At 40.7% G+C, this 13,114-nt stretch overlaps 1 protein-coding gene across 1 annotated transcript; it reads left to right on the top strand.

Moving 5' to 3' along the window:
- Positions 1–226: 226 nt before the first annotated feature.
- On the top strand, positions 227–12,382 carry LOC137849727 (secreted frizzled-related protein 2-like). The gene is made up of 4 exons (XM_068669643.1): positions 227–8,895; positions 9,453–9,622; positions 10,395–10,487; positions 11,604–12,382. The coding sequence occupies exons 1-4, from the start codon at positions 8,609–8,611 to the stop codon at positions 11,912–11,914; spliced, it is 861 nt and encodes a 286-aa protein (XP_068525744.1). The 5' UTR covers positions 227–8,608; the 3' UTR covers positions 11,915–12,382.
- The last annotated feature ends 732 nt before the right edge of the window (positions 12,383–13,114 follow it).

Below are 13,114 nucleotides of genomic sequence, written 5' to 3' on the forward strand. Positions count from 1 at the left end.
TATTTAGGGAATGAAAATGGCTCCTAAAATAAACAAACAAAAAAACTCAGCCTCTCCCAATTAGCCTTCGATTTAATTATTTCCCTGGCTCACATCTTCATTCCTGAGTTTCATAAACCAACCCTAAGTAAACCACAGCCCTAAAGATCATTTCAGGCACTGTTTAGTTTTGAGCAGTTAGCAAATTGTTGCTGTATTTTTTTTTCCTGATTTGTTTGCTCGGCTCTTGGGCAGCTGTTTAGGATGGACTAATCTTGGTTCCATTTCCCCGTAGCAGCCCTAGAAGAAAAACACCCTGGGATGGCTGTGAAAGCCAAAGGACATAACGCTGCGCAGACAGGCAGAGCAGCCAGATTAGCAAATGGGCACTGGAGTCACCGACCTCCTAATCCTGGCCTGCAGGCTGCAGGGCTTGAACCCAGGTATGCAAATCCAAATGGGGTTTAATCATTAGGGTGGAGACTTCTTTATCAGTGAACTTCTCTTTGAGATAGGGTAAGAGAAACCGAATGTCTTTGATCTCAGCAGAGGCTGTGTGTGTGACACAAGCCATGGTGTAAAGGAAGGAACCTGCCCCAGCTGCCCTCTGAACTTTCTGGGAGACCAAAGGCCCAGGGAAAGGATTGTTTTCTTCTCTGTCTTTTTTTAAAGAGTATTTTGTCTATGCTTTCTATTTGATTTTTTTCTTTCCTCCTTCATATTTTTCCTTTCGGTTGAGTTCTCCCCCTTTGCAGAGAACTGGAAGCCTCTCAGGAGCACAAGTGGGGCTGTCCCACGGAGCGGCTCAGCGAGGATGGAGCAGCTGATTTCACTCTCAAGCCGGTTGTTGGAATCGCTACAGCAAAGCAAAAGCTTTCTGTAGGAGCAGCTGCTGGGATTGGGGAGATTTTAGGGGCCTGTTGCTGCTTAAATACAGTGTTACCAGAAGGCACAGTGTTACCCTGGTAGGATGCAGATATAAAGATTTAGTAAGCGTACAAGATGCCAGATCTACTTACTCTTACCTGCCTGTTCTAATAGATTTCTTACCAGATGGGCGAGAAGACTTACTGTCTAACTAGATACCACCCCAGTGTGACAACAGAAGGAAAATCATACGGGTTTGATTGAAAAAGAAGCAGTTTCTGTCAAGCCAGTACCACATTTGACGTCTCGGGCTGTGCTTCCACAGCTGCCCATGAAGATCTGACTAAAGGCTGACGTGGTGCCCTCTCTTACCTGTACCTGGTGCTTCTCAGAGCTGCTTCGCTTCACTAAGCTAGGGGGCAATACCAAACCAAAAAAAAACTAGGAGCATTCATTTCCCAATGAAGGGGATGCCACATCTGGAATCAGCTCGCGTGGTGGTGGAGCTCCAAATACGTGACCGAGGGGCTGGTGCCCCTGGGCTAGGCTATGGGCACCACCAGCCTGCTGTCTTCCCCTGGCACGCAGGGGTGTGATTTGGCTGCACATTTGTAATCAAAGTGGTTTACGCAGAAAGCCTGTGCCGTAGTTAACTGAAAGCTGGAAATTGTTTTGAGTTGAGAGCTCCGTGAGAAATATAGGAGAAAAGTAGATTAGTGACAGGCATAAGAGCAAATGTGTCATTTGGCACAGCAGGAACAGGCATTAGAAGGCTGTCCCCTGTGGTCATCCTTTTCCAGAAGGTGTCTGCAGGAGGGTGCCTAAAATGGGGACACTGGAAATAAGTAGAGAACATCCAGGCCTTCAGTAAGTATCCCTTACCCATCTCCTACCGAGCTCAGATGGCGGAATAGAAGTAACTATTCCCATCAAGTATCCGCAGAGCAGTCAGGTAACATTTATGTATTGCGTGCCTTTGAGTGGGCGCACTCATTTGTGAGGCAGTCACTCTCTGAAGTAGCTTGTAATTATCGCAATTACAAATCTATATTCTTTTCCCTGCATCCCCAAACAATTTTTGAAAACTGAAACTCTGCACACACTTGAGTTCAGGGCACAGTCTTCATAAAGCCACCCAAAGTTTACTCTACTTGTATGTATTTGAATGAAAATTTTTGCAAATTTTTTTAGAAAAAAAAAATCTCTTTCCAAAACTAGTCTGACATAGAAACTTAAAAATTGGGCAAAGATTTATCCAGAAAATACTTCTCCTTTTCAAAATTTTAAAAATACCTTTTCTTTTCAAAATTTTACAATGTAAATCTATACCCTTAAAAAAAAAAGCTGCCAGGAACCCAACAGAGTCCAGAACCTGAAATTCACTTGATTATTTATTGACAAAGCTTTGCTTTCTTCTCAGTCCACCAAAGCCACTTGCAATGGGGACACTTGATTTGATTATATACATTCAAATACATTTTCAGTCCAAGGAAAGAGATTACATTTTGCCATCATTATTCAAGAAAAAAACTCTTGCTAGTGCCAGAGGAAATTTTGCTTAGAGAAGAATTGCCCATAATGTCTCAATTCATATATTTTAGGCACATTTATTTATTTGTGAAACCTTACAGGCACTATGCAAGCTTGCTGCTTGAGCAAAGCCCTTACAATGAAGTCTGACATTTACACCAATGCTTCAGGTCTGTTGTTTCCAGTGGCATCAAAGAGATGAGAGTTTGGCCAGCCATTTAATGGTATCATGTCAAATTCTGGTGGCCTTTCCTCCAGGTAGCTGGAGTAGGGAGAAGTTAGATGCAAAATGCTGTCAAGTGAGTTAAAAGGGATCGGCTCCAGGCCTGCTGGAGTCAGCTGAGCACTCACCCAGCCTTTTAGGTGCTTAACTGATAGAGCTATCTCCTCTAACAGCCAGAAGCCAGACATAATTTTCAAGACTTAATGTGTTTCTGCCTTATCGTGATAATCAGTAGCTGGCTACAGGCCACAGACAAAGAAAGTATTGGGGATAGGCAAGACAACCCTGTTTACTTTCTCAATGGACTACAAATAGTTGGTATGTACTTGCTGTTTACATGTAGGCAAGACGACTGATCCCCCACAGTCCTATGAAACACTCCTGAGCTTACTTTTACTGTCTTGCGTTCACAGAGGTTTAGAAATAATTTGGCACATTCTCCTTTCAAACTAGATTTTTATTTTATTTGTAGCTGCTTGATACAGATGCCTGAGAGGGGACGCAGCTCTGATACACATTTCTGTGACAGAAAAAAACAGAGTCAGCAAACCAATAACAATGGGAAAAATAACCCTAAGAAGTTTGATTTTTTACAATAAAGAAGGAAAGAAAGAAGGAAGGAAAGAAAGAAAAGGGAAGGAAGAAAGGAAGAAAGGAAGAAAGAAATAAAAAGAAAAAAGTAAGAAAGACTAGGAAGGAAGGAAGGAAATGAACGAGTGAGTGAGTGGAACAAACAAACAAGTGGCTATGACCACTGGCTTTGTGTGGAAGGTGCTCACCCAATACATGATAATTGTGTAAAAAATTGAATTCAGCCTGTACCATGAGGCTCTATCATGTAGCACACTGGATATTGTCTAAAACTAGCTGCAAGACAGCTAATCTCCCTGTGCCCTTTTTCCATCCCTGACTTATCTGGTCTGCTTCGGAAATGCTACTCACTCAGGTTTTGTATAGCATTCACCATATCTGTGCTTTTAGGTGATGCTGTCAGAATCTGTGTGAGTCTTTACATGCCTGTTCCCAATCCTTGCAGTATCTGAATGCTTCACATTCAAATGCGTTTATCTTCCAGCACCCCCAGTACCGTCACCCAGAAATGCTGTCACCTAAGTCTATGGGTGAGGGGAGTAAAATTTACAGGTTAAACAGGAAGCTTGTGGTGATGGCAGAAACTAAATCTGGGTCATGCCAAGCACCAACTTTCTCTTTCGCTATTAAAACAAATTCTCCTCTGGGTTAACCAATTACCAGGAACAAGGACAGAGCTCAGCATGCCAGGGCAATGAGCCTTCAACTGTCCTGTTACAGATTTGTAAGGAAATCCAGTATATCTGTTCTTTAAAAATCAAAGCAATGCTTTAAAATTCTTTAAAAATCTTTAAAAATTAAAGCCTTTGTGATGAGTAAAAAAAAAAAAAAAAAAGGCATCCTCTGCTGGTTTGCAGATACACACGGCCTAAGAGTTTTTTAATACAATAAAGGAAAACATTATGAAATAAATGCTGCCCCACAGAATAAGCATGTTCATCCAGCAAAGCTGCCTTCACTACAACAGCTGCCTCTCTGAAGCCTCCTTTTGGGACTCCAGGTACATTGTTGTAAGCTTTGGTCCTTGTCTAAGAGCCTTGCACTTCTGCAGTTACACTTCAGATAAATTCCAGTTGAATATTACAACCACTGTTTAGATTAAATCCAAAAGTCCCTAGATCTGCCAGTTTGCTCTCAAATTCCTAGTTTCTTTGAAGAAAAATTCAGTCCCCTTTCTTATTAGGGTCTGACCGGTGGCTCCGGGTTAATCTCCGTCTGTCTCCCTGGGAACAGTCAAAGGAGGCAGAACAGAGGTGGGCAGGGTCTCCAGCAACTATTCGTGTTATCAGGGTCCATCAGCAGGTGACCATTTCTCATATCCAGCAACAATAAATACAGCCCATGGCTAATGGACCGACTGCACGGCTTTCTTCAAACATTTCAGAGAGAATTAGCTGGGCTCCAGACTTTGAGACCAAAGTTTCCCCAAACCTCAGGTCCTATGCTTTATGCTGACCAGTCAAAATACATGCAGATCCTGCAATTCTCTTGATAGTTTGCAGAACTAAAAATATTTCATTTTATTTTATATAGCCTTTATTTGACCAATCTCTGCATATGTACCACTACAATTAGAAATACCTCTCCTCTGTCAGCTATTGTGTAATTTGAATGTTTAGCTGGCGTGGCAACAGTAAATCACAGTTTACTGTGTTCACAGAAGCGAGATGTGCATGTATTTACATGATTATTTCTTTTTTTTTTTCCATACAATGTCAATGAACAGCTGAGCATTTGCAAAAAAAAGGAGAATTCATGGCACAGCGACACAGGTGCTGCAACTCATACTTCTGCCAAGGATCCAGCGTCTGATGGACCTGAAACACTCTCCAAGCAATGGCAACCTACTTTGTGTGCCCATCTGTAATAACTGTGCTACATGGCTCTTGCTAAAAATGATAAATGATAATGACGTGCTGTCAAAACAAGTTTCAAGGTAACACCTGCTCATGAGTAATATCAAAATAATTAAGTCTACATAGAAGCATAGCCAAAATCTTTCCCTTGCTTAAAACTGACTTGTGAGTGTGGGGAAAGGAAGTGTCAAATTGTCAAATTCTACAGTAAATAACGATGCTGAAAATGACACAGTCTAGGCAATCTGGCCCAGATAACATCTTGAACCCCATGACTGTCAGAATAGAACAGAGGCAGAAGCTCCCCCAAATGATCCTTTTTTTTCTGACAGAAGGCAGCCAACAAAAATGACAGACTGGGATTATGGATAACGCTCTGGCTTCACATCCAGCCTAAAACCAAATGCAGTGATAGGTATCAAGCAAAGACATTTGTGTCTGTTTTGTTCTCAGAGCCAGTGACAATTATTTATCTGCCAAGCATATTTAGATACACTATGCTTCAGCACCTCTGACAAAGACATGAAGTCTTCCTGTTCCCTGGGTAAACTTCTTCAAAAGAAGAAAGAAAAGCAAAATAGATGGACTGCCACTTCTCTGGTAGTCTGCACTGACAGCTAAAATCATGGCGGTTCTTCTTCCACACCCTTCAGTCCCCCAGGTTCCAGCTAAAGTGCTGTGCCACAGAGAGCGCTGCATGATGCCTTTTGTCTCCTTATGTCTCCGGAGTGGTCAAGCCATCAGCCTCCAACTATTCCACTGTACTGGCAGAGTAAACCAATTTTCTTTAGCATTAGGAAATGGTGACCCACTGAAAGTCAAGTCACTAGAAGCAAGGAATTCAAAGACAGCTGACCTACTTTGTAACATATCTAAGGCTGAAAGAAGCTTTAAGGTACAGCTCTGTGGTGGCTCATAAATGACCAAGCTCCTGAGAAACCCTGGTAGGAAACTGACTCAGAGGTACACAATTATTTATTTCTAAGACAGTTCCTATGGAGACTAAGTTTGTCAGGAGAGGTATTAGCTGTTATTAGATCATCTTTTTCTCACACTCTCTCATTATCCCTGTGTCTATTCTGTCCATTAATGATGTCCCACAGGGAGTTCTCAAAATCAGGTCTCTTAGATCACAAGCCAGCAAGCATGATTTCAGGCATAGCGTGAGCACAGCCCTCGCATGAGGGCACGTGTCCAGGCCGTTTGCAAGGCACAGAGTGGACGGGAAGGGCAGAGCGAGCCCCGTTTGGTGGCACCATGAAGGCCATTCCTGCAGAGCAGCGTAGGCACAGCCCATGGCTGCCAAAATGGCTGCCACCTGTGACCGGGGCCACATGGGTGCTGTCACAGCCAACTTGCTGTGTTCATGAGTGGGTATAGATCATCTCAGTAGCTGTGTGGAGTTATTTTGGATGTGAACATGTTCCTCAGTTCATATCGGAGGGTCATAACTATGCAGCTGTGCTCCCTCCAAAGCATGTTGGCTCTGGAAATTCCTTTTTGTGTGTCCAGGCCTACAAAGCCCAGACTGGCTTCCAGCAGAGCCTGCTAAGCACTTCTGCAAGGAGATCCCAAAACATACTCTTGTTACTTTCTTTCTTTCTTTTTCTTTTTTTTCTCCATCAGATGACACTTTCCAGACCCTTAATATATATATATGTCTCAGAAATGTGCCTGTAACACCATGCTATACACATAACGGAAGGGTTTCCTTTACCAGAGATCTTGACACCTTATTTCAGGTAATGACCAGATGAGAAAAGTACAACAAAATAATGCTATTAGGGCCAGAGAAGAATTTGATTAATTTCATAAAATTATGGGGTGACTTGATAAAGACATTAGCAACATGGATAGATGCAGAAATCTGCTGGCTGAGAGTGAACTTTATTTGTAACTCTCAGTTTCACTCCAGCTGCTGGGGGTTGAAGTGACATTGATGTCAGAGATGTCCAGGTGCCTTTTTTTTCCTGATATATTTAAACAGATACCATAAATTTGCCAGTAGCTTAGAATAAAGAAAAGAGCTAGAGAGGAATCAGTGTGGGTTTGTCATTGATTTCAAAGATGCTAGGACTAATACGCTAACATTTAGGTATAAACATGTAAATGATAGGTAGCACAGTGTCTAAATGTACTACATAAAGGTATAACACAAAAAGCTGCTCTTTCTGAAAATTACATTTCAGTCAAGCACCAGAAATACTAGATGGCACACTGTTATGAATATACTTTGGTCTAGTAATCTAGGCCATATTTAATGTAATATTTTACAGTTGATCCACATACATATTGTTAGTATCTAAACATTTCTGCTAATAAATCATGTGATAAGAAAGGGTAATTAAATCAAGCCAAAACAAACTAGTTGGAGAAATATTTTCATCAAGCTAAAAATTTCCACAAAAAGTTTTGTTTAGAACTTCAACTCTTTTAAATATCAAATATTCTGACTTTTCTATTCGTAACGGGTAAGGTACACATTACCCAGATCATCACCTTAACTGATTCCCCATCATCTGCTCTACAGCTGAAAGCTGTTTATCAGTCCTATACTAAAACCAATGAAATACTGTCAGTAATTCTGTTAATATTTCTCATAAGAAATTAAATACTATTTCTGTGCTACAAACAGAAAAAGTACACACCTGGTATTTATTGCTTTCACAAATTTGCTTTCACACGGTTTTGCACAATTATAATTTATTAATAAAAATGTCAAATGCTGAGTTATTTCAACAATTTTAAGTGTTACCAGATTCATTTGAAATAAGAAAAAAAAAATAAAAAAATCCATATTTCTTTTCCCTCTGAAGAAATACTGATAGCCATAATAGTCCTACAATATGTTTCTGTCAGGAAAGATTAAATCCACCACTGAACTTGAATAAGTGAAAGAAGCAAGTCCTGTAGTCACTCAGTCACTCCAGTCAGTAAAAAACAACAGCTGTATGTTAGGTTGTCTAATAAAACTAATACAAGCTGGAAGATTTAGCATGTCACATGTCTCTTTTTTGGTGCTTGAGCAAATAAAAAAGGTACCTCTTCTACATTGTAAAACAGTGGAAGAGACATGAGCAATTAGCACAAGCAAAACATTTTCACTTGATAAGTCAATCTGGGCTGTTTTTTCTGCCCAGTCAGCAGTGTCTGAAAACAAAGGAGACAGAGCAGCCCTGGGAGACAGCTTGTCTGCCCAACCACTTTTCTGGGGGATCTCTTAATTTGATTTGGAAAGCACATAGCAAGCCTCCTAGGTGTCAACATTTAATATGCCACATAGCATGCTGCAGCAGCTGATGCTGTCAGGCACGTGAAAGCCTATAGCAAATCTGTTACTTTAGGGAACATACTTCTATACCTCGTCTCCACCTCCCTGGTTATCACAACAATCACTTGAATAGGCAATAAGACTGGGTCTTGTCTCAAGTGATTTGATAAGCAGTTGATAACCAAGGGTTCATTAAGCTCTTGGGGTATATAAGCCACAAAGTTTTCAGCGTGCCCCTGTGCTTGGAAGGTTTGACAGCTCCCTGTTTGGCAATCCAGGGCTCACTAGAAGATGTTATTGATGGCAAAAATACTTGTTTTCGCTCTGAGTGGTTTCCTAAGAGTGGTAAAGGGCTTCGACATTGGATTATCCACCAAATGTGTAGAGATACCTGAGGAGATGGACATGTGCCACGAGATTGGGTACTCTGAAATGAGGCTTCCCAACCTGATGGGACACACAAGCATGGCAGAGGTTATCCTAAAATCCACCACCTGGCAGCACCTGGTGCACACAGACTGTCACCCTCATGTGAGGACATTCCTCTGTTCTCTGTTTGCACCCATCTGTTTAGATACGTAAGTACCACGGCTCCGTATGGCCAGCCTTTTTGTCGGAACAGGGATCAAATCAGATGTGTGTTTGTTGTAATGGAAATGTGATCTCTGCTTTATCTGAAATAATTCTGTTAACTTTTTCATACTCACTGCGAATACAAGTAATGAAAACATGTTCCACTTAAACTTTAGTTTGCTTTGAGGAAATGAATGCTGTTGCCAAAGAATGTCATGTTTTAGTTTGTTGTAGCTGAAGTTTATTCTTGTTAATTTAGGGTTAAATCCAGGTGAAACTGAAACCGAACACCCATTGCACATAGACTCAGGCTCTTGCCAAAGCTTTTCTCAGATAGTAAGAAAAGCATTTTTTTTTTTTAAAAAAAAAGGTAACTTAATTCTATAAGCACAAGCCGGTACGTGTACAGACCACACGCCCAATTTGCACAGCTTCCACTCTATAACTGTATTATTACTGAAGGATGTCAAATATCTGCATGTGTTTTGCACAGAAATTACTGCTGAAATAATTTGTTACCACTGACTTTAACTGATTCAGTCTGGTGTTTCCTGCGATGCAGATTCATCCATCCTTGTAGGAGTATGTGTGTAGGTGTCCGGGACAGCTGCGCACCCGTGCTTGCCTGCCATGGGCACTCCTGGCCAGACAGCCTGGACTGCGACCGATTCCCTGCAGACGAGGACATGTGTCTGGCATCACTTACAAAGGAGTATAAATACTTGCACAAAGGTAGGTGGAAGATGGCAGAGGGGCAGGGGGCTATACTTTATGCTCCAGAGATACAAGAAGATAAAAGAGACGCAGTTCCCAGTCTGGGATTTTGTGTAGTTTCAATAAAATGAAGTGTAGGTAGTCTACTCTTAGTGGTGGAAATGATTATCTCCCTGCACAGCTACAGGCAGTATCATACTCATGACAGCACACTGTATTTGATTTATTTTGAAGTCTCTTTATAGACCTACCAACTTTAATAGGGATCTGAGAAACTCACATATGCATTAAATTGGTCCTCAGACCAACTTGGAAAAGTTGGGAGGATTTATTATCTAATTTTCTGTACGGAAACCTGACTTAGAATGACATTAATGGTAAAATGTTCAAATGTGCTCAGGCTTATTTATGTATGCAGGAAACAGTAGAAGTAGATTGCTGCTGGCACACCCAAATTTGTATGTTCAGTCTAAGTTCAGCTAAACCCAGGATCACTGACAAAATTGCTCACCCAACCCACAGCCATATTAAAAATAATACTCTATTTCATACTGACTTTTGATGCTAATGATTGAGCTTGTCAGTCTGAACAAGGAGTGAATGGGCAAGGAAACTGAAACTCCTTTTCCTTCTTAACTATGTTTTCAGAGGAGTATGTGGATATTCACATTATTACTGAACAGCTGTGTATTTTCTATGCCATACCTGTAGATAAGCAGTAGGCTCACAGTAGAAAACTAATACAAAACATTCTAAAAGGTAATGATAAGACTTTACAATTTTTCACCAGTCCTACCAAAGCCTGCATGCCAGACCTGCCCAGCAGTGGAGGAATTTTTTACACACAAAAGAGTTCTTGAAGTTTTCTGTGACAATAACTTTGGTAAGTCTTTGTGAATACAGCTGATATTAAAGAAACTAGCAGCTCTCTTTCAAAAGTGCTTTAAAATTAGGATTAAAGTAGCTTACAGTTTCTGCTGGGATTTCAAAGTCTGCATCCTGAGAGCTTGGTTGCTGATTTAACTTTAGGTTATTTTTCAGAATATGTTCTTTCTGAGCAAAATATTTATTTTACATGAAAGACTTCTTTATGATCTACTCCACAGAAAAATAGCTTTTCTGTTCTTGTTGAGCTGACTACCTTGTAGTACAACATGATTTATGGAAAATATTTCTGGCAAAAGCATCCAAATTAGCTGATTTGTCTTTTATTGTTATTTAAACCCAAAGTAAAGCTTTGGTTATTTGACCAGTGAATGTCCTGTTATTTCTGCGTGTAAGTTGTTCATGATGCATAGCTTACTGAAAAGACTTGGAAAATACTCGGAAAATCGTAACAGTCAAGTTTTTACTTTGTGTTGTCTTATTGGAGTGACAGGCAATACTTTTGAGTTTGCCCTAGAAACGTCCTGCAAAGTCCTTTGAAGTCAATGCAGAGGCTGTCAGTGAATTCAGCCGGCCTTAGATCAAGCACTGCAGAGAAATTTCATGCTAAGAAGTGCTGGGGTGGATACCCCACATGGGGTGGATAGATGCCTGTAATGAAAAGGGAGTATCTCAAAGGGTGGTATCAGCAAGCATTATGGGCTATTTTTGCAGAGGGATTGATAATATAGGCAAAGTGAGTTTCAGTAGACTTGTTTGGGCAAGGTGAGCAACTTTATGCTATTAGAGAAATGCCAACGGCTTACAATATCCAATTATCCACAAAGTCACCATCATATACAGCGATGGTAAAATATATTACTCACCTTTGTGAAAATAAGTTTTCCTAGTTGTCTGATTTAGTGAAAAAAAAAAAAAATAAAAATCTCAGCTACATAATCTTTATAAAAAAAAAAAAATATTACATCTATACTGCTGCTGGAGAAGATGTCACCATATTCTATCACCAGAAATTGTCAGAGTATTTTAAGGAATCTTCCTGCTTTCACTGGTAGTGTGTATTTCTTCATTTGAACAAATGTAGTGACTTATATTTTTCTTTTTTTTTCCTTAGCAGTGAAAGTAAAGCTGTCCAAAAAAAGAACATTACTTGGTGACCAAGAGTATAACATTGAATGCCAAGTGGAATTTATTACCCAGGGCTCACTCTTGCCTTATGAAACTCAGAACATGATACAACAGTGGCTGCTTATCAATGAAAACTGTACACAGAAGATGACTCAAACACATCGTCCAATGGTATATCTCCTTGTGGGGAAGGTTGAAGAGGGTATCATTTTAGTGAATCAGGTTTATCGCTGGCAGAGGAGGGACTCCCAGCTGACTTTGGCCACTCAGAAGTGGAGATATCATAAGTGCTTGTAAATATTTATCTTAATATTTGTAAAAAGATTCTTCTTCTTCTTATGCCAAACCTGTTTTGTAAATAAGAATGTACTATAAACGCAATGTAAAGTCTTCATTTCCTTTTAAACTGTATTATAAGTTGAACTTAAACCCAGTGTTATCATAAACTTCTTTCTGTGGTGTTCCAGCTATTTGTCAAGTTTGAACTTGGTCAACTATTTATAAATGTTTCTTTGAGTTATTGCAAAAATCTGTAATATGTAGAAAAACTGACATGAAACAGTTTTAATCCAGCTGAGTACCTTTAGTGTTTTTTTTTATTTTATTTTTTAATTTTTTTTCCTTTTCTGCAGCATGCACCCGGCTATTTTCTGGAGTTACCTTTCTTTTGCTTAATGCTTCATTAATCCACCTCATTCTCTGCCATCGGTGTATTTTAACAGAAGGTGGCCCTCTGCTGGGCACTTTTGCCAGAATCAAAATGGAATAAATCAGAACAAACACAGTAACATAATATGCTTAGCCAGCCCCAATCACAAGAAGTGTTGGTTATTTGGTGTCATTTTACAATGATAGAGTTGATGTCTCAGTGGTAACATCTCTGAGCACAGGCTAAATGAATTTTTTTTAAATCTTTTTGTTCTTGTGTGACCATCTTGAATTTAACATGGTTTAACTGAAATCTAAATCAGGGTTTTCCTATTAAAAGGCCCCTTTCATTTCCAGACACATTAAAAATGTCAATGCAGAAACTGTACCAGTTGTAGAAGTGGCCAGTAGGAGACCAACAGCATGACAATATTCAAGAAATGCAAAATATTACAGTGGCCACATGATTAGCATCTTCAGTGCTATGAAGGACACAAAACTATCAGAGAGTGTCCAAAGGAGGGCTATGAAGATGGTGAAGGGCCTACTGGTGAAGACGTATGAGGAGCATCTGAGGTCCCTGGGTTTGCTCAGCCCAGAGCAGAGCAGGCTGAGGGGAGGCCTCATGGCGGCCTGCAGCTCCCTCACGAGGGGAGCAGAGGGGCAGGTGCTGAGCTCTGCTCTCTGGGGACAGCGACAGGACCCGAGGGAACGGCATGGAGCTGGGACAGGGGAGGGTCAGGCTGGGGGTTAGGGAAAGGTTCTGCACCCAGAGGGTGGTCGGGCACCAGGAAAGGCTGCCCAGAGCAGTGGGCACAGCACCGAGCTGCTGGAGTTCAGTATTTGGAC

Source organism: Anas acuta, chromosome 1 (assembly GCF_963932015.1).
Source record: "Anas acuta chromosome 1, bAnaAcu1.1, whole genome shotgun sequence".
Classification (NCBI taxonomy): Eukaryota; Metazoa; Chordata; class Aves; order Anseriformes; family Anatidae; genus Anas; species Anas acuta.